This window comes from Nomascus leucogenys, chromosome 8 (assembly GCF_006542625.1).
Source record: "Nomascus leucogenys isolate Asia chromosome 8, Asia_NLE_v1, whole genome shotgun sequence".
Taxonomy (NCBI): Eukaryota; Metazoa; Chordata; class Mammalia; order Primates; family Hylobatidae; genus Nomascus; species Nomascus leucogenys.
Genome location: NC_044388.1, coordinates 43,045,490 through 43,067,868, shown reverse-complemented (window position 1 = coordinate 43,067,868; position 22,379 = coordinate 43,045,490). Strand labels below are relative to the sequence as shown.

Sequence of the window (22,379 nt, the reverse complement as noted above, 5' to 3'; positions counted from 1 at the left end):
AAAAATAATAATAAAAATAATTTTGGGTCTCCAGAGTAATAAAACCATACTCCAAAGAATAGAAGGCCAGGCATGGTGGTTTATGCCTGGAATCCCAGCATTTTAGGAGGCTGAGATGGGTAGATTGCTTAAGCCCAGGAGTTCAAGACCAGCCTGGGCCACATGGCAAAACCTTATCTCTATAAAAAATACAAAAATTAGCCGAGTGTGGTGACGCATGGCTGTAGTCCCAGGTACTTGGCAGGCTAGGATGCAATCAATTGAGCCTGGGAGGTTGAGGCTGCAGTGAGCTAGGATTACACCATTGCACTCTAGCCTGGGCTATGGTATAAAACCCTGTCTCCAAAATAAAATAAAATAAATACACACACACACACACAAAAACCCTGTCTCCAAAATAAAATAAAATAAATACACACACACACACACACACACACACGAACACACAAGGAAGAACAGATAATGGCCAGGCGTGGTGGCTCATGCCTGTAATCCCAGCACTTTGGGAGGCCGAGGCAGGGGGATCACCTGAGGTCAGGAATTTGAGACCAGCTGACCAACATGGAGAAACCATGTCTCTACTAAAAATACAAAATTAGCCGGGTGTGGTGGCACATGCCTGTAATCCCAGCTACTGAGGAGGCTGAGACAGGAGAATCTCTTGAACCCGGAAGGCGGAGGTTGCAGTGAGCAGAGATCATGCCATTGCACTCCAGCCTGGGCATCAAGAGTGAAACTCCATCTCGAAAAAAAAAAAAAAAGAACGGATATCTGAGAAATACCTCTAACATGATGATGAAGACTAAAAGAAAAAAGCAATTTTGAGGAAATCCATTATTCACAAGAAGAAAACACCAAGAAATCATCATTAATATCCTCAGAGATACAAGATGCTCCAAATGTATAAACAAAAGCAGAAACTCATAAAGGAACGCAGCAAACAAAAATATCCTTAGAAGTTAAAAATATGATAGGGCCAGGTGCAGTGGCTCATGTCTGTAATCCTAACACTTTTGGAGACTGAGGCAGGAGGATCACTTGAGGCTAGGAATTCAGGACCAGGACCAGCCTGGGCAAAAACAGTCAGATCCTGTCTCTAAAAAAATGGGGTGTGTGTGTGTGTGTGTGTGTGTGTGTGTGTGTGTGTGTGTGTGTTTTGAGACGGACTCTCGCTTTGTCGCCAGGCTGGAGTGCAGTGACGCGATCTCAGCTCACTGCAACCTCTGCCTCCTGGGTTCAAGCGATTCTCGCGCCTCAGCCTGAGTAGCTGGGATTACAGGCATGTGCCACCACACCCAGCTAATTTTTATATTTTTAGTAGAGACGGGGTTTCACCATGTTGGCCAGGCTGGTCTGGAACCCCTGACCTCATAATCCACCCACCTCAGCCTCCTAAAGTGCTGGGATTACAGGCGTGAGCCGCTGCAACTGGCCAAAAGTTTGTTTTTTTGTTTGTTTGTTTTGAGACGGTGTCTCGCTCTGTCGCCCAGGCTGGAGTGCAGTGGTGCCATTTCAGCTCACTGCAAGCCCCCCTCCCGGGTTCACATCATTCTCCTGCCTCAGCCTCCCAAGTAGCTGGGACTACAGGTGTCTGCCATCACACCTGGGCTAATTTTTTGTATTTTTAGTAGAGGTGGGGTTTCACCGTGTTAGCCAGGATGGTCTCGATCTCCTGACCTCATGATCCGCCCGCCTCGGCCTCCCAAAGTGCTGGGATTACAGGCGTGAGCCATCGGGCCCAGCCAAGTTTTTTTTTTTTTTAATGATAGAAGAGGCTGGGCATGGTGGCTCATGCCTATAATCCCAGCACTTTGGGAGGCGGAGGTGGGTGGATCACTTGAGGTCAGGAGTTCAAGATCAGCCTGGAGAACAGGGTGAAACCACATCTCTACTAAAAATATAAATAATTAGCCAGCGTAGTGGTGGGTCCCCATAGTCCCAGCTACTCAGGAGTCCAAGGCAGAAGAACTGCTTGAACCTGGGAGGCGGAGGTTGCAGTGAGCTGAGATCACACCACTGCACTCCAGCCTGGGTGACCGAGTGACAGTCTTTCTAAAAAAAAAAAAAAAAAAAAAAAAGATGGAAGAAATGTAAGACACAATGTTTTAGAAGTCAGAAGAAAAAGTTCGCCAGGCATGGTAGCTCATGACTGTAATCTTAGCACTTTGGGAAGCCAAGGTGGGTATATTGCTTGAGCTCAGGAGTTCAAAACCAGCGTGGGCAACTTAGCAAAACTCTGTCTCTACAAAAAAATACAAAAAAAATTAGCCAGTTGTGACAGTGTGTACCTGTATCCCAGCTACTCAGGAGGCTGAGGTAGGATGATCAATTGAACCAGGAAGGCAGAGGTTGCAGTGAGCAGAGATTGTGCCCCCGAACTCCAGCCTGGATGACAGAATGAGACCCTGTCACACAAAAAATAAAAATAAAAAGAGATAAAGTTGTATAAATCTCCTACAAAGTACCACAAAAAGGCAAAACATTAAAAAAAAAAAAAAAAAAACAGCAAACATAAGAAAATTAAAGAACCAGTCTATGAGGCCTACAGTCAAAACAGTAGTAATTCTAGAAAGTATTAACAGAGAAGACTGGGATGGAGGAAAGAGGGAAATTCACAAACAAACAAAAAATCAAAAATATTTCACAGGACTTAATGGTATGAGTTGCCAGAATGAAATGGCCCTAGCAAAATAATAAAAATGGACCTACACCAAAGCTACTTTTAGGAAATTTCAGAACAGATGGGCCCCCCCAAAATTCTATAAGCTTCTAGAGAAAAATATCAGGTTTTATACAAAGAATCTTGAATCAGAATGGCATATGCTTCTCAACAGCAATTCTGGAATCTACAAGACAATATAACAATGCCTTCAAAATCCTTAAGATAATCATTTCCTAGAATTGTATACCCAGCCAAACTATCAATCCATTGGCTAGGTGGAACAGACATTTTCAAATATGCAAGATCAAAATAAATTATTTCCCATGCACCCTTTTCCAGGAAGCACCTGGAGAATATGCTCCACCAAATGAGGGAATAAACAAAAAGAGAAAGACATAGGATACAAAAAACAGAAAACCAAAAGAAGAGACAAAAAGAATCCCCAGGATGACCCTATGTACTATGCCAGGAACATACTAGTTTTCCAGTCAGAAGGGTTCAGGATAGACTCTTCAGAAGTTTGCAATTGATAAAATATATATATATATATTTTAAATATATATATATATTTTAAATATATTACATATTTAATATTTTTAATATTTTAATATATATTTAAATATATATTTATATTTAAATTATATATTTTAATATATATTTAAAATATATATATATTTAAATTATATATTTTAATATATATTTATATTATATATATTTTAAATATATATATATTTATATTATATATATTTTAAATATATATATATTTATATTATATATATTTTAAATATATATATATTTATATATATATTTTTTTTTTTTTTGAGACAGAATCTCGCTGTTACCCAGGCTGGAGTGCAGTGGCACGATCTCAGCTCACTGTAACCTCCACCTCCTGAGTTCAAGCGATTCTCCTGCCTCAGTCTCCCAAGTGGCTGGAATTACAGGCATGCGCCACCACACCCAGCTAATTTTTGTATTTTTAGTACAGACGGGGTTTCGCCATACTGGCCAGGGTGATCTCCTGACCTCAAGTCATCTACCCACCTCAGCCTCTCAAAGTGCTAGGATGACAGGTGTGAGCCACCACACCCGGCCAATATTAATAATTTTTAATCATTTTGTATTTATCTTAATTTTTTATTTTTTTTTTTAAATAGAGACGAGGTCTCACTATGTTGCCCAGGCTGGTCTTGAACTCTTGGGCTCAAGCGATCCTCCCACCTTGGCCTTCCAAAGTGCTGGGCATACAGGCATGAGCCACCATGCCCGGCCTTGTCTGAGCATCTTGAGAGACTCAGACAACTGAGAGAAGGTCAAATCAGTCTTAGGTAGATAAGCAAACAAAACAAATATGACAGATGATTAATTCCAGGGAAAACAAGTTGTTAGGAAAGGAAAAGTAATCAGGTTACTATATAGCTAAACTCTGCTTAGCATTTACATAGGATAACGTACAATGAAACTACCAAATAAGTATATTGAGGACAGCTGTGGTAGCTCACATCTGTAATCCCAGCACTTGGGAAGCCAAGGAGGGAGGATCACTTGAGCCCAACCAGGCATTTGAGACCAGCATGGGTAACATGGCAAGATTCCATCTCTACAAAAAATTACAAAATTAGCCAGGTGCCGTAATGCATGCCTCCCAGCTACTGGGGAGGCTGAGGTGGAAGGATCCCTTGGACCCAGGAATTTCAGGCAGCAGTGAGCCGAGATTGTGCCATTGCACTCCATTCTGGGTGACAGAGCAAGACTCTTGTCTCAAAAAAAAAAAAAAAAAAAAGAAAGAAAGAAAAAGAAAACATATAGACAGATAGAGAAACCTGGCCAGGCATGGTGGCTCACACCTGTGATTCCAGCACTTTGGGAGGCCAAGGTGGGCAGATCACCTGAGGTCAGGAGTTCGAGACCAGCTTGGCCAACATGGTGAGAAACCCTGCCTCTACTCAAAATACAAAAATTAGCTGGACGTGGTGGTACGTGTCTGCAATCCCAGCTACTCAGGAGGCTGAGGCAGGAGAATGGCTTGAACCTGGGAGGTGGGGGTTGCAGTGAGCTGAGATTGTGCCACTGCACTCCCACCTGGGTGACAGAGCAAGACTCCATCTCAAAAAAAACTTAAAAACTCAACTGAAGCTGGTTGAGGTGGTCCATGCCTGTAGTCCCAGCTACCTAGGAGGCTGAGGCAGGAGGATCACTTGAGCCCATAAGTTTAAGACCAGCATAGCAAGACTCTTGTCTCTAAAAACAAAATTTTTTGATTAACAAAAGAAAAACTCAGTTGAAAGTGGTTGCCTTTAGAGAAGGAAAAATGGGGGTGGGATCAGGAGAATGCTGCCTTTCATAGAACTGACTTTTTAAACTCGTACCTTCTACGAATTGAGGTAAACTCCTTACTTTTTAAAAAAAAGAAGTAAAAAAAAGTAAAGTTGTAAAAGAAAAGCTCCATCAACTATCCATCCCCCAAAAACTTTTTTTATGCCTATTTAATCTACATTCCTCAAATTTTTTTTAACCTGCCTAGCTTTAATGGTATTATTTACATTAACCAACTGAAAAACTGTTTTAAAACTCCATTTTTAAAAGCATTTAAAAGAATTCTGCACCAACATGTGGAGACACATATAATCCAACCCCTGTATACTTCATTAGGGCTTATTTGTTTAAACAATTACATTGGCATTCATACTTGGAACAACAGAGGGTTATTATAAAAAAAAAAAAAAAACATAGTTGTGTTTATCATGCCAGGACTGGGTAACTTTATTCAAGACTTTGACAAAATGATCCCCAAAGTAATATAAACGTAGACACTTTAAAAAGTCCAGATGTGAAATTTCAAGAAAACTTTGAATTCAGTCCAAAGTCAGTATTAAGTTGAACCAATTCTACAAATCATAAATACTATTTTCCTTCTTAAGTTCATTTATTTTCTGAGATAGATTACCAACTTAGTTTTCTTTGATATTGGTATTTGGAATAATTTTAACATGATTTAACATCTTTAAGTTCTAAATCTATACTTATCCTGAATATCTTATTATAGTTAAAAATATAAATCCAGAAGTGACAACTCTTCCTTACAGAAGAATTCCAATAATAAATGTAGAAGGATTGAGAGAAATAGAAAATCACCATTAGAACACCACAGTAGTAACTGCCACAAGCAAGATCTGCCAATGGATAGTAAAATAAGCAAAAGTTTAAGCAGAAACAGGACATTTGCATAGTCTCCGGGTATCTCCAGCAAATATTCAATAATTACAAGGAAAACACAGTAAGTTTACAGTAGCGAATCCTAGCAGACACCACCTTAGCATAGTGATCGAGGTTAACAACACCGGAAATACATTACAACATCAGGTATCCCCTGTTGTGATACACTGTCACAGACTGGAAGACAGGACATAGACATGATAGCTAAATGCAAGGCTGGGTCTTGGAACAGTAAAAGGACATTAGTGAAAAGATTAAAATCTCTACTTTTTAAACTTTCTACTTTAGTTAGTATTATATCAAGGTTAATTTCTTAATTTTGACAAATGTTCTATTGTTACGTAAGATGTTAACATAAGGGCAAGGTGGGTGCAGAGTATACAAGAACTCTACTATTTTTACAACTCTTCTGTAAGTCTAAAATTATCTCAAAAGCTTAAAAAATAACTGTTAGAAAACAAACACATATATGTGCATAACATGTGTACATATATATAAATCAACACTTCATGGAAATTGGCATCTTGGGCACTCAGTCAGTAAAAGAGTAGTGTTCTCTTCTGAATTATTCATTGTCTTACTGGTAGCTTAGCTTTAAGGTCCTCCCCCTTCTAGACTTTTAATTTCAAGTATAAATTTCTAATTTTCATAGAAAAGCCTTTTTTAAACATTCCTATATTAGGCCAAAAATAAAATCCTAGAATAAAATTATCACCATATTATCTTATAAAATCATTCATCCCAACCATAAGACCCAGCTAGTATTTTTACTACATTTCCTCTCCTCATCTAATATGTTTGTATTGGTTTGGTTTGGTTTATGAGTGGAGACAGCTAATAGATTTAGTATTTACTCATAAGCCTGACAGTCTAGGGGAAAAAAATTATCACTTGGGTATCTTATGAAGAAACAGCTGTTTTTCCAAGAACCAATATTGTATACTCACCTCAGACAAAAATTTATTTACCTACGTCTCTTCTATCTAACACCATAGAGCTACCCAAACAAGGCCAACAAAGACCCTTTCAATATCCTTTTCTTAAATTTGGCTCTAAAATGACTGTTAATAATGGTAATAAATGTCTTTTTATTAAACAGACAATTTTATCTTATGCAATTTAGGGAAATAAAAATAAAATCTACTTTAAATGAAGAAAATAATAATTTCCCACTCTAACTATGGCTGATTCATTCCCTGAGCATGAATCCCCTTTTACCCTCATTGTTTCTAACTATAAACTGAGCTGAAATCTGCTCACAGGTGAAACTAATATTTTAGATGGAGAATGATATTACCAAGTAATCATATTTATTACTTTTTGTAGTCATTATTTCTACTCACTGTGGCATTTAATGTTTCATCTGTATCTCTCTATCACAATGCCCTCTATAGAAGCAGCAATAGTGAAAACATAATTACACTTTGGGGAAAAAAAAAAAAACAGGTAATTTTTAAGTGGATCTTTATCCAAATACAATAAAAAAGCAAAAAAGTGTCCGTAAACATTTTCATTTTATGTCAATGCCATTTCCAAATTCACCTTCCACTACTACCATGAACAGCAGAAGTGGTTAAAAAAAAAAAAAAAAAAAAAAAGAAAAAAACTCTAATCTAACGATCTATACAAAAAGGGAAACAATTTACTCACTACATGTTGCAGTATATTCAAGTGGTGAAAAGATATAAATTTTTTCAGAACTGCCATACTATCTGGCTGTCAATATAGTCTCTTGAATAATTATATTAAACATATTACTACAAAATGTACCAAGAAGTAGAGAATAATACTATATTTGTAAACTGTAAATAACAAAACAAAACAGAAGTCCAAGAAGGCTAAAGTCTAAGCTATAATTACACATGAAGTATATGTTGAAAGCAGTCACAATGTACAAAAATGTGACAAGATATCCAGATGTTTAAAAAAACACATCCTGTTTGTCTCAATTATATCCAGTTTCATCTGGTAGGTTTCTGATAAGCCTGTTACGTGAAGTGTGTTTCCCTCCTGCTGATAAGAAGCAGCTTGTAGATATCCATAAACTTTTTAAGAAGGAGTGAGTCTACTTGGCCATATTGGTAACTCCATAGTTTCCTATTACATTCATTCGTCTGAAAACTGAAAACTCATGACTAAAATATTCTTCCATTCCTTTGCCAGTTTTTCAAGTATAAAATCAAAGGAAAGTTGGAATGTATTGCCTCTTGTCATCAACAGGCATTTCAAAAAGAGGGTAATTAACCAAATCAAGTGTTCTTTGGTCAAGTTAGTAACAGGCTTCCACTTTGTTCTAAATCCTTTCATAATCCTTTTTTTTCTAATTTTTCCAGTATGGCCTGAATCTTACAAACAGCCTCTTTTCTGGCCTGCCGTACAGAGTCCTGGCCCCCAGTTTCTACTGAATCCAATTCCAAAAGTTCCTTGGTTAGCATTTCTTCCAGAAGCCAGTATGCTTTGTCTGTCTTTTTTCCTACAAATTCTTCTACTTCTTGTTCAAGATACTGGACCTTCTCCAGCACATGTATGATTTTTTTAATACTCGGAGGAGTACTTTCATCTGAAGGTACACATTCTTCAGGAAGACTGCTACTTTGATCTTGATTGTTGGGATGGTCACTGGTGGCATTACCATACAGCTGAGGCTCAGCACTATACTGGACTTGGGAATCCAAAAGATCTGAATCATTGTTCACTGTCCCCGAGGATTCGTACTGATGGACACTGCAAGGAAAGCTGTGCCGGTTCATGCTTTGATCTGATTGGCTATAGGGGTATGAAGAATCCTTGGAGTGGGAGAGCAAAAAGAGGAAAAGAGCTGTTTTAATGGGAATCCATCAACATCAAATTTGCTAGCCCACATCTTTCACTTGACCAGAAAGGTACATGAAAAGATTCCCTAACAATAAAATTGGACCCCTCTCCTTAATCATTTGCAAAAAAACACAGTCCTAAAAAGATAAAAGGAGTGGCCTGTCAGACAAAAGGCACAGAATTTTTGAGTTATAATGGCTGGAACCTGCCCTGTGGCAGGTCCATCACCATGAGCACCTCATAATCCATCCTGTGACCTAATTAATAAGAATCAGTTTTTCCCCTAAAAGGTTAAAAACCTCAAGCAAGGTCTTGAAAAGGAACACAGCCACAAGTGATAATGTTCAAGTCTGTGGTTGAAACACAAGCTCATGCTGCAGATATTTCACATTGGTTTTGTCTTCTGTTCATAGATGATTTGAAGTAGTAAAACGCAGTCTTTGCATTTGATGTTTAGAAGAATTACAACAAACAGAAAATGTGTATCTTTCTGTCTTTTAACAAAAACGATGTGAATCTAAATCTTCTCTAAATATAAAGTCTATTAAAAAAAAAAGGAAACCAAGCTGAGGTAAAGCTATAGATTAGTCACCAACTTTTTGCAATTAGTCCCCATTTAACACAAACCAGTACAGAAACTATATAAACCATGTTATGTTCTCTTAATTACACACACATTAAAGGAACAACGTTTAGGTCTCCTACCTTGGGCTGCTGGAGTGGGGGTGAAGGGAGTGACTGGGGAGAGCCACCGCTAGGCCACGGTGAAGTACTTTCGGTCATGTAGAGATTGCCGGGTGGTGCTGAGGGTGCTGACGAAGGCCAGGGATAACGGCCACCCATTCCATAAGCACCAGGAGAAGCCCATGCATCTTCTTGTGGTCGTACAGTTGGTCCTGATTGTGGAACACTACGATTACCATCTCCATAGGGATAATGGGGCAGGGTCATTCCAGGGTTCTAGATTGAGAGGAAGAAATATACCAGTCATTGTGAAAAACTTATAATAAAAATATTCTGCTACAGGCAGATTCTGAGATGCTTCCTCTCTTCTTAACAGAGTATACATTAGCTGCTACTGGACTAAACTATAGTAAATCTAATTAATCAGCTGCAGTAATTTCTCCAAGCCTCAAAAAGTTGGTTCCAAAGATACCAGGGGTAGATTTAATAACAATAAAACTCAGAAGGAATAAGACCTAAAAATTCAATGGATGAAGCCCAAGTCTGTCCCATAGATACTATAAACAAACGGACCCATATGCTATAAGGAAGCACAAATAAAGACATGTTAGAACTCCTCTTGAAGTGAACAGAGAAATAAACATAGTTATTCGCAGAATATTAAAAAATGTGAACCTGGCCGGGCGCAGTGGCTCACGCCTGTAATCCCAGCACTTTGGGAGCTGAGGCGGGCAGATCACGAGGTCAGGAGATCAAGCCCATCCTGGCAAACAAGGTGAAACCCCGTCTCTACTAAAAACACACAAAAAAATTAGTTGGGTGCAATGGCGGGCGCCTGTAGTCCCAGCTACTCCGGAGGCTGAGGCCGGAGAATGGCATGAACCCGGGAGGTGGAGCTTGCAGTGAGCCTAGACTGCACCACTGCACTCCAGCCTGGGCGACAGAGCGGGACTCCGTCTCAAAAAAAAAAAAAAAAAAAAAATGAACCTAACAGGGCGCTAAAAAAGGCTAAGATTTGCCTGGCGCAGTGGCTCATGCCTGTAATCCCAGCACTTTGGGAGGCCAAGGCGGGCAGATCACGAGGTCAGGAGATCAAGACCATCCTGGCCAACATGGTGAAACCCCATCTCTACTAAAAATACAAAAATGAGCTGGGCGTGGTGGCAGGTGCTTGTAATCCCAGCTACTTGGGAGGCTGAGGCAGAAGAATCGCTTGAACCCAGGAGGTAGAGGTTGCAGTGAGCCGAGGTCATGCCACAAAAAAAAAAAAAAATGCTAAGACAGGGAAACTTTCAAGCAGCAACTCTCTAGAGATTACTTTCAGTATAAAAATTTATGATTATGACATCTAAGGTACCTTCAGCCAAAGTCCATTTACTGCAATAGCTGCTACAAATAAGAAAGGCATCAATATAAAAGCCTTCCCAATCTAGAAGTGTCTTATTAAATCAGCACTAGTATGAACAGATGCTCTTCCACTGTTTACAAGAGGCAGAGACTTTGAATTCACTTTTTTCCCAACAGAAAACAACTCACCTGTGAAGGCGGATATCCTGGAACCTGCCCCCTAAGAGGGGGTGCTTCAGTCTGACAGTCCTGCTGGGGATAGATCCAACGAGAGACTGGAGTTGGGCTGTTGCCAGATGAACGGTAAGTACTTGGAACTTCTGTGGAGTAACTGGTCTGAGTATAACCAGGTGCATAATAAGCCCCTGAGTATGAGGCAGTATTTGCCCCAGGGCCTGGGGGGTATGTTGGACCATATGCTCCATTTGTGTAAGAATTCAAACTCTGAAAAAAAGCAAGTTGAGAGAAAAAAAGATGAATTACTAGAAGAGCTGAAATGCCCTGACTTAATGCCTAAACTTGAAAACTTTGAGAAGATGTTAATCACTAATGCAGGCCAGGCACAGTGGCTCATGCCTGTAATCCCAGCGGCTCATGCCTGTAATCCCAGCACTTTGGGATCCCAAGGTGGGAGAATCATTTGAGGTCAGGAGTTTTAGACCAGCCTGGACAACATAGTGAGACTCTGTTTCTACAAAAATAAAATAAAATAATTAGCCAGGCATTGCCGGGCACAGTGGCTCAAGCCTGTAATCCTAGCACTTTGGGAGGCAGAGGTGGGTGGATCACCTGAGGTCAGGAGTTCTAGACTAGCCTGGCCAAAATGGTGAAACCCCATCTCTACTAAAAATATAAAAATTAGCCAGGCATGGTGGCAGACGCCTGTAATCCCAGCTACTCGGTGGTGGTGGCGGGGGGGTGGGGCGAGGCAGGAGAATCGCTTGAACCCAGGAGGCGGAGGTTGCAGTGAGCCGAGATCACGCCATCGCACTCCAGCCTGGGGGACAAGAGTAAGACTTCGTCTCAAAAAATAAATAAATAAATAATAAAAATAAAAATTAGCCAGGCATCATGGCACACATCTATAGTCTCAGCTACTCAGGAGGCTGAGGTGAGAGGATTGCTTGAGCCCAGGAGGTCAAGGCTGCAGTGAGTCATGGTTGTACCACTGCACTCCAGCCTGGGCAACAGAGTGAGACTGTCTCAAAAAGTATATGAAAACAAAAAAATTATTTAAAAAGACTATAGAGACAGACCTAGCTCTGCCATAGGCTTTGTATTTAACCTCCCCTAACTTCAGTTTCTCCATCCGGAAAATGAAGATCATAAACGTATCTTTGAGGATTACTGTCAAAATTAAATAAAATGACATATATAAAAGGTTTAGCATAGTGTCTGGCATATAGTATGCTCAATAAATGGTAATTATTTGTATTATCACTGTTGTTAGTATTATCATGGCTGGGTCATGACATGAACCCAGATCTGACTCTGAAGTCCAGTTCTTTGCATTATACCATCACTCTGCATCCCAAATGATACCAACAACAAACTCCTCATATATTGCTCACTGTAGTTTTAAATAACCTACTCAGACTCTTATCCACACCCAGAATCCTCAGTTTAATAATCCAAACAAGAGTCAAGCTAGGCAGGCGCACTGGCTCATGCCTGTAATCCCAGCACTTTGGGAGGCTGAGATCTCAGCTCACTGCAACCTCCACCCCCCAGATTCAAGGGATTCTCCTGCCTCAGCCTCCCGAGTAGCTGGGATTACAGGCGCGCTGTAATTTTTGTACTTTTAGTAGAGATGGGGTTTCACCATCTTGGCCAGACTGGTCTTGAACTCCTGACCTCATATCCACCTGCCTCAGCCTCCCAAAGTGCTGGGATTACAGGCATGAGCCACCGCGCCCAGCCTAGAAGGGAGGATCACTTGAGCTCAGGAGTTACAGACCAGCCTTGGGAATATAGTCAAACCCCATCTATTAAAAAAAAAAGTAATTTAAAAAAAAAGATTCAAGCTTAATGCTAAATTTAAATGATCACCTCAATGTGTTCTACTAATTTCTACTTTACCCTTTAAAAACAGTGAAAACACAGAATCAAGTTTTCTTATACTCATCTCTATCTAAGACTATATAATCTTTCCCACTTCAGGTATGAGGATACATACCATGACCAAAGAATTCCATGTAGGATGAGGTGTAATAAACAGTCAGCAATGCATTCCCTGAGCAGAAGACCATGAACCACCACTTTGTTAAAACTACTAAGAGGCTGTTAAGGTCTTCGGGCATAAACAAAGAACTCTGTAATACATCATACACACAATTGGAGACTTAATAAAACATTATGTGACTTTTTGTACTGCTATTCAACTTCTAGAAATCCTAAGGAAATGATTCAACTAGAGAAAAAATTATAGACATGAAGTTCTTCATCGCAGCATTATTTACAATCACACAAAATTGTAAACTACCTAAGTGTCCTATAATAATGGAATCTTTAAGTAGATTAAAGACTATTCATTGAAAAAATTGTATTCAGTCTTCAAATTTTACTGTTATGGCCAGGCGCGGGGACTCATGCCTGTAAAAATCCCAGCGTTTTGGGAAACCAAGGCAGGAGGATTGTTTGAGCCCAGGAGTCTGAGACCAGCCTGGGCAAACAGCAAGACCTCATCTCTACAAAAAAAAAAACAAAATTTAATTAGCTGGGCATGGTATAGCACAGCTATAGTCCTTAGCTACACGGGAGGCTGAGGCAGGAGGACTGTTTGAGCCTGGGAGTTCAATGTTACAGTGAGCTATAATCAAGCCACTGTTCTCTAGCCTGGGTGACAGTAAGACCCTGTCTTCAACTAGCTAACTAACGAAATAAATATCTTACTGTTAGAACTGACCAGATATTTAATGATATTAAATAATTATTTTTAAGATTTTTTTTTCCTTTTAAGTTTTAATAATGACATTGTGGTTATGTTTTTAAAACTTCCTTATATTTTAAAGAAATATACTTAGGTATTTATAAGGATAAAATGATATCTGAAATTGCTTCAAAATACTCCAAGGAAATACTCCAAGAATAAAATACAAGATGTACTGATACCCACTGAAACCAATAGATGGGTTCATGTTAGTTTAGTGTGCTATTCTCATTGCTTTTATGTGGCTTTTGTTGTTTTTTTTCTTTTTCCCTTCTCACAGGTGTTGTTTTTGTTTTTTTTGGTTGTTGTTGTTGTTTTTCTTTAAATAGAAATGAGGTCACGCTATGTTGCCAGGCTAGTCTCAAACTTTTGGGCTGAAGTGATCCTGGCACCTCAGCCTCCTGAAGTGCTGGGATTATAACACGCCTGGCCATTACTTTTTTTTCTCCCCAAGACACCCAGGGTAGAATGCAGTGGCACAATCACGGCTCACTGCAGCCTCCAACTCCTGGGCTCAAGCAATCCTCCCACCTTAGCATCCTAAGTAGCTGGGACCACAGGCATGCACCACCATGCCTAGCAAATTTTTGTATTTTTTTGTAGAGACAGGGTTTGGCCACGTTGCCCAGGCTGATCTCGAACTCCTGGGCTCAAGCAATCCACTTGCCTCAGCTTCCCAAAGTGCTGGGATTACAGGTGTGAGCCACCACACCTGGCCAGCCATTACTTTTGATGCTTGAAAATTTCCTTGATTCCTGGAATTACTTCCTGGTTTTGAGATGTCTTCATGAGTTCATTGCTTCTTTTCCCAAATAACCACTGTCCTGACAGATCACAAAGCTGTCACATGCATGTTTACAAAAGAACACAGAATCAGATTATATAACAGCCTTGCAGTTGCTAAAGATGTTTGTTAAGGATGAGCTAAAGATCCTATTTCAGAAACGTGGCAAAGTTTTTAAGTCTTCGTCTGAAAAGCAGCTTGTGTGAAAGCTGCCAATGCCAAGATGGAGTCACTTACATCAGACCCAAAATGGAGGGGGGAGGTCATGAAGGAATCTCATGCACACATGTCTGAGACACGTATTATCACGAGGACTTTTTTTTTTTTTGAGACAGGGTCTCACTCTGTCACCCAGGCTAGAGTACAGTGGCACCATCATAGCTCACTGCAGCCTAGATCTCCCAGGCTCAAGTTATCCTCCTGCCTCAGCCTCCCGAGTAGCTTGGACTATAGGCATGAGCCACTGCACCCAGGCTATCATAGGGCTTTCTAAAAACTCACAAGAAATCCCTGTAGGCTCTACTCATCTTGCTGGTCCTACATATGTCTGTAACAGGACTTATCATAAAAAACTCCCCAAACAGGCGCAGTGGCTCACACCTGTAATCCGAGCACTTTGGGAGGCCAAGGCGGGCGGATCACGAGGTCAGGAGATCGAGACCAACCTGGCTAACATGGTGAAACCCCGTCTCTACTAAAAATACAAAAAAATTAGCCGGGCGTGGTGGCAGGCGGCTGTAGTCCCAGCTACTCGGGAGGCTGAGGCAGGAGAATGGTGTGAACTCAGGAGGCGGAGCTTGCAGTGAGCCGAGACTGCACCACGGCACTCCAGCCTGGGCGACAGAGTGAAACTCTGTCTCAAAAAAAAAAAATCCTCAAGACTGCAGTTTCACATAAGCCATCTTCATAAGAACACTCGCTTAGCAATGAGTTTCCAGTTAACACCAGCTCTTACAACAGGCCCCTGTGACCAATGATGTTTGTCTCAAAACAGCTTATATGGACTTCTCCTCTTTCCCTTTAAAAGTTTCCCCTTACTACAATGTCTCCAGATATGTAGGGGATGATTATCTATGGTATGCGCATCTGAAATTGTAATCCCCTGTTTATTTCCAAACAGATTCATTTCTTTGAAGAGTCCTTCTCTCAGTTGTTATTTTAGGTTGACACTTGGAGCACAGCAAAGAAAATACAGGAGTTCCTTGCCCCATTTAGAGTCATAATACAGAGTCCAAAAAGGAAGAAAATGCTTCTAGGGCTTCAGAACAGATTTCTGTTACCTATTGAAGTATGTGATAAAAATGAAGGACTTGGCCAGGAGTGGTAGCTGACTCCTGTAATCCTAGCACTTTGGGAGACCAAGGCGGGCGGATCGCTTGAGGTCAGGAGTTCCAGACCAGCCTGGGCAACAAAGTGAGACCCTATCTCTACAAAAAATACAAAAAGTAGCCAGGTGTAGTGGCATATGCCTATGGTCCCAGCCACTCGAGCAGTTAAGGTGGGAGGATCACCTGAGCCAGAGGAGATTGAGGCTGCAGTGAGCTGTGATCATGCCATTGCACTCCAGCCTGAGAAATAGAAAAAAAAAAAAAAAGGGGGGGGGGGGCCGAGCACAGTGGCTCATGCCTGTAATCCCAGCACTTTGGGAGGCCAAGGCAGGTGGACTGCTTAAACTCAAAGAGTTTAAGATAAGTGGGGGCAACCTCCTCTCTACAAAAAATACAAAAATTAGCTGGGAATGGTGGCATGTGCCTGTAGTCCCAGCTACTCAGGAGGCTGCAGTGGGAGGATCGCTTGAGCCCAGGAGGTGGAGGTTGCAGTGAGCCGATATCATACCAAGAAAGAAAAGAAAAAGAAAAAGAAGGACTTAAGAACAAAGTAGAAGCAACTCAACTGAGTTTGAATAACACTGAGAAAACCTCACGAACTTTATTAACAGTTGGGTGAGACAATATCTTCTGCTTCCAGAGATATAGCCTGAGATTGTGAATTTCCGTGCTGTTCACACCCTACTTCATGAATCACCCTCCATGCTCCTCTCAAGAGTCCACACTATTAGTTCAAGAATGAAGTTCTGAAAAATGAGGAAAGCTTTAGTTCAAATGCTGCCCTAATACTTGCATAGCACATAAAGCTGCACCTGGCACATGGCAGGCTAATCAACTTGGTAGACTGGTCAGACACCTTAGCAACATTAACAGCTTCTTAAAAAAAAAAAAAAGATAAAAATTCCATACTCAGAATAAATATATGAAATTACATATTCTTGGCTTATTATAGCTACTTTTGAATGAGAATTTTTAAGATTTATAAAACCAACCAAACAGAAGAATGACCATGTGGCAAGCCAGAAGGTAAAGGCATAATACTGCTTAATTTTTTAAAAAGGAAACCAGTCATATCTATATACCACTATAGGAGTCTATTTTGGATAGAAGCTAGACCAAGTGCAATGGCTCAGGCCTGTAATCCCAACACTTTGGGACACTGAGGTAGAAGGATCACCTGAGCCCAGGAGTTCAAGACCAGCCTAGGCAACATAGTGAGACCCCATCTCTACAAACTATTTAAAAATTAACCAGGTGTGGTTGCACGCACCTGTACCTAGGACACTGAGACAGGAGGATCACTTAAGTCCAGGAGTTCAAGGTTACAGTGAGCTATGATTATGCCACTACAATGAACTGGGTGATACAGCAAGACTATCTATCTCAAGAAACAAACAAAAAAAAGATGATGATAAATGTATTAATCCCCATGTGATGTTTCGCCAGAAAATACACATGTGCTCACCTCAAAAAGATGTATATCTAGACACCTTTGGGTTATTTTAAATCCAACAACTTGTATGTTGTATCTAAAAACATTTGCACATTATTACTGTTGATTTTAAAAAGTTACTACTAAATTATAAGTTAATCTTTTTTGAACCTACATATGAATGTAATAAATACTTTTACCTAAGGGGGAAAATGTTATGAGAAAAAGCAATCTTTATCAGTAAGATCAATCAGTGAAATCAGAAAAATTAACATTAACTTATAATTCATGACTTTGAGTTTTGTCTCCCTCTTACATTAACTATAAAAGTACACATGCTACTCTCCAAACTGATCTATGATGCAATCTCAGTGAAAATCTCAGCTGCCTGGCCAGGCGTGGTGGCTCACACCTGTAATCCCAGCACTTTGGGAGGCCAAGGCAGGAAGATCACCTGAGTTCCGGAGTTTGAGACTAGCTTGACCAACATGGAGAAACCCCGTCTGTACTAAAAACACAAAATTAGCCGGGCGTGGTGGCGCATGCCTGTAATCCCAGCTACTCCAGAGGCTGAGGCAGGAGAATGGCTTGAACTCGGGAGGCGGAGGTTGCTGTGAGCCGAGATCATGCCATTGCACTCCAGCCTGGGCAACAAGAGCAAAACTCCAGCTCAAAAAAAAAAAAAAAAAAAGAAAAAAAGAAAATCTCAGCTCCCTTTTTTACATAAGTTGAAAAGCTGATCCTAAAATTCATATGAAAATGTAAGCAACCCATAATAGCCAAAACCATATGGAAGAAGAAAAAGAAAAAAGAGAGAGAGTCCATCTCTTTGGAGAGACTCACACTTACTGATTTCAAATTTTACTTCAGAGCCACAGTAATCAAAACGGTTTGGTATTGGCTTAAGGAAGACATATAGATTAATGGAACAGAATTGAGAGTCTGGAAATAAACCCTTACATTTATGATTTTTAAGAAGGGTACCAAGGCTGGGCACGGTGGCTCATGTCTTTAATTCCAGCACTTTGAGAGGCCGAGGCAGGTGGATCACTAGAGGTCAGGTGATCTAGATCAGCCTGTGCAACATGGTAATACCCTGTCTCTACTAACTACAAAAAAAATTAGCCCAGCATGGTGGCAGGCACCTGTAATCCTACCTACTCGGGAGGCTGAGGCAAGAATCACTTGAACCTGGGAGGCAGAGGTTTCAGTGAGTGGAGATTGCACCACTCCATCCTGGGCAACAGTGCAAGACTCGGTCTCAAAAAAAAAAAGGGTACCAAGATAATTCAGTGGAGAAAGCATAGTCTTTCAACAGATGATACTGAGACATAACTATCCACATGTCAAGCAGTGAACTTGGGCCTTACTTTGCACCATATTGCAAAAATCAACTCAAAATGAATCATAGACCTAAATGTGAGAGCTAAAACTATAAAAAAATTCTAAGAAGAAATCAGGCCGGGCGCGGTGGCTCACGCCTGTAATCCCAGCACTTTGGGAAGCTGAGGCAGGTGGACCACGAGGTCAGGAGATCAAGACCATCCTGGCTAACATGGTGAAACCCTGTCTCTACTAACTACACAAAATATTAGCCAGGCGTGGTGGTGAGCGCCTTTAGTCCCAGCTACTTGGGAGGCTGGGGCAGGAGAATCACTTTAACCTGGGAGGTGGAGCTTGTAGTGAGCTGAGATTGCACCACTGCACTCCAGCCTGGGCGACAGAGCGAGACTCCACTTCAAAAAAAAAAAAAAAAAGAAATCACAGAAGTAAATCTTTGTGATCTTTGGTTAGTCAAAGTCTTCTTGGATAAGACATCAAAAGCAGGAGCAACAAAATAAAAAACAAAAAAATTGCACTTCATCAAAATTAAAAGCTTTTGTGTTTCAAAGGACACCATCAAGAGTGTGAAAAGCCAACCCACAGAATGGAAGAAACTATTTGCAAATCATATACAGTCATGCACTGCATAACTATGTTTCAGTCAGCAGTGGACTGCATACATAACAGTGGTCCCATAGGATTATAATGGAGCCGAATAATTGTATTGCCTTGCAACAGTGTAGCTGTCATATGTGATAGCATAATGCATTACTCACCTGTTTATGGTGATGCTGGTGTAAACAAACTTGCTGTGTGCCAGTTGTATATAAGTATAACACATACAATTATATGTAATACATAATACTTGACAATGATAATTGATTATGTTACTGGTTTATGTATTTACTACATACTACACTTGTTATCATTATCTTAGCATGTACTCCTTCTACTTGTACATTTTTTAAAGGTTAACCGGAAAACAGACACAAGGAGGTCCTTCGGGAGGTATTCCAGAACCAGGCATTATCATAGGAGATGACAGTTCCCATGCGTCTTATTGCCCCAAGATGAGGAGGTGAAAGACAGTGATACTGATTATCCTGACCCTAGGTTGGCCTATGCTAATGTATGTTTGCATCTTCCTTTTTAACAAAAACAGTTTTAAAAATACAAAAACAGCCACACGTGGTGGCTCACGCCTTTAATCCCAGCACTTTGGGAGGCCAAGGAGGGCAGATCACGAGGTTGGGAGATCAAGACCATCCTGGCTAACACGGTGAAACCCCATTTCCACTAAAAATACAAAAAATTAGCTGGGCGTGGTGGCATGTGCCTATAGTCCCAGCTACTCAGGAGGCTGAGGTGGCAGGATCACTTGAACCCGGGAGGTGGAGGTTGCAGTGAGCTGAGATTGCGCCACTGCACTGCAGCCTGGGGGACAGAGTGAGACCCTGGCTGAGGTGGACAGATCACTTGAGGTCAGGAGTTCGAGACCAGCCTGGCTAACATGATGAAATCCTGCCTCTACTAAAAATACAAAAATTAGCCAGGTGTGGTGGCACACACCTGTAGTCCCAGCTACTAGGGAGGCTGAGGTGGCAGGATCGCTTGAACCCGGGAGGTGGAGGTTGCAGTGAGCTGAGATCACGCCACTGCACTCCAGTCTGGGGGACAGAGTGAGACCCTGTCTCAAAAAAATAACTTAAAATAATAAGAAAAAGAAAACTTTTTTTTTTTTTTTTTTTTTTTTTTGCGATGGAGTCTCGCTCTGTCGCCCAGGCTGGAGTGCAGCGGCGTGATCTCAGCTCATTGCAAGCTCCGCCTCCTGGATTCACACCATTCTCCTGCCTCAGCCTCCCGAGTAGCTGGAACTACAGGCGCCTGCCATCTCGCCCAGCTAATTTTTTGTATTTTTAGCAGAGACGGGGTTTCACCGTATTGGCCAGGATGGTCTCGATCTCCTGACCTCGTGATCTGCCCGCCTCGGCCTCCCAAAGAGCTGGGATTACAGGAGTGAGCCACCGTGCCCGGCCCCAAGAAAACATTTTTGTACAGCTGTACAGTATGTTTGTATTTTAAGCTAAGTATTACTATAAAAGAATCAAAGCTTTTTAAAATTTAAAAGTTTATAAGGCCAGGTGCAATGGCTCACTCAGGCCTATAATCCCGGCACTTTGGGAGGCTGAGGTGGACAGATCACTTGAGGTCAGGAGTTCAAGACCAGCCTGGCCAACATGATGAAATCCTGCCTCTACTAAAAATACAAAAATTAGCCAGGTGTGGTGGCACACGCCTGTAGTCCCAGCTACTAGGGAGGCTGAGGTGGCAAGATTGCTTGAACCCGGGAGGTGGAGGTTGCAGTGAGCTGAGATCACACCACTGCACTCCAGTCTGGGGGACAGAGTGAGACCCTGTCTCAAAAAAATAACTTAAAATAATAAAATAAAATAAAGTTTATAAAGTAAAAAAGTTACAGTATTTATTGAAGAAAGAAAAGTATTGTTATACAAATTTATGATAAACTAAGTATACAATGTTTATAAAGCCTACAACAGTGCACAGTAATATCCTAGACCTTCACATTCACTCACCACTCACTCACTGACTCACCCAGAGCAACTTCCAGTCCTGCAAGTTCCATTCATGGCAAGTGCCCTGTACAGGTGTGATATAATATTTTGTTATCTTTTATCTGTATTTTTACTGTATCTTTTCTATGTTTAGATGTGTTTAGATACAGCAATACTAACCACGGTGTTACAATTGCTTATAGTATTCAGTACAGTAACATGCTGTACAGGTTTATAGCCTAGAAGCCATAGGCTATACCATATAGCCTAGGTGTATAGTAAGCTGTACCATCCAGACTTGTGAAAGTACACTATATGATGTTTGCACAATGACAAAATTGCCTCTTGATGCATTTCTCAGAAAATATCCCCATTATTAAGCAATGCATGACTATATTTGATAAGAAACTTGTATCTAGAATGTATAAAGAATGCTTAAAACTCAACAATAAAAAGACAACCCAATTTTAAAATGGTCAAATAATCTTTTCTTTTTTGAGACAGAGTCTCGCTCTGTCACACAGACTGCAGTGCAATGGCGTGATCTCATCTCGGCTCTCTGTAACCTCTGCCTCCTGGGTTCAAGCAATTCTCCTGCCTCAGACTCCCAAGTAGCTGGGATTACAAGCGCCTGCCACCACACCCAGCTAATTTTTGTATTTTTAGTAGTGAAGGGGTTTCACCATGTTGGCCAGGCTGGTCTCGAACTCCATACCTCAAGTGATCCGCCCACCTTGGCCTCCCAAAGTGCTGAGATTACAAGTGTGAGCCACCGCACCAGGCCCGAAGAATCTGAATAGACATTTCTCCAAACAAGATATACAAATGGCTAACAAGCACACGAAAAGATGCTCAAATCATTAGTCATCAGAGAACTGCAAATCAAAACCACTTTGCACCCACTAAGATGGCTATAATTTTTTTTTTTTTTTTGAGACGGAGTCTCGCTCTGTTGCCCAGGCTGCAGTGCAGTGGCGCAATCTCAGCTCACTGCAAGCCGCCTCCTGGGTTCATGCCATTCTCCTACCTCAGCATCCCAAGTAGCTGAGACTACAGGCGCCCGCCACCACACACGGCTAATTTTTTGCATTTTTAGTAGAGACGGGGTTTCACCATGTTAGCCAGGATGGTCTCTATCTCCTGACCTTGTGATCTGCCTGCCTCGGCCTCCCAAAGTGCTGGGATTACAGGCGTGAGCCACCGCGCCTGGCCTATAATAATTTTTTTAAAGGAAAATAAGTATTGGTAATGATGTGGAGAAATCAGAGCCCTCATACATTGCTGATG

The 22,379-nt window shown here is 41.0% G+C and overlaps 1 protein-coding gene across 2 annotated transcripts in view; it reads right to left on the bottom strand.

Annotated features, from left to right (window-relative positions):
- Window positions 1–5,395: 5,395 nt before the first annotated feature.
- The window catches only part of BAG4 (BCL2 associated athanogene 4), a 36,700-nt gene continuing 19,716 nt past the window's right edge, over window positions 5,396–22,379 (bottom strand). For both annotated transcript variants that reach the window (XM_003269580.2, XM_003269579.2), the window contains 3 exons: window positions 10,913–11,167; window positions 9,398–9,652; window positions 5,396–8,664 (listed from right to left, as the gene is read on the bottom strand). In XM_003269580.2, the coding sequence (XP_003269628.1) occupies window positions 8,182–8,664; window positions 9,398–9,652; window positions 10,913–11,167 (993 nt within the window). In that variant the 3' untranslated portion in view covers window positions 5,396–8,181. The remainder of the gene's footprint in view (window positions 8,665–9,397; window positions 9,653–10,912; window positions 11,168–22,379) is intronic.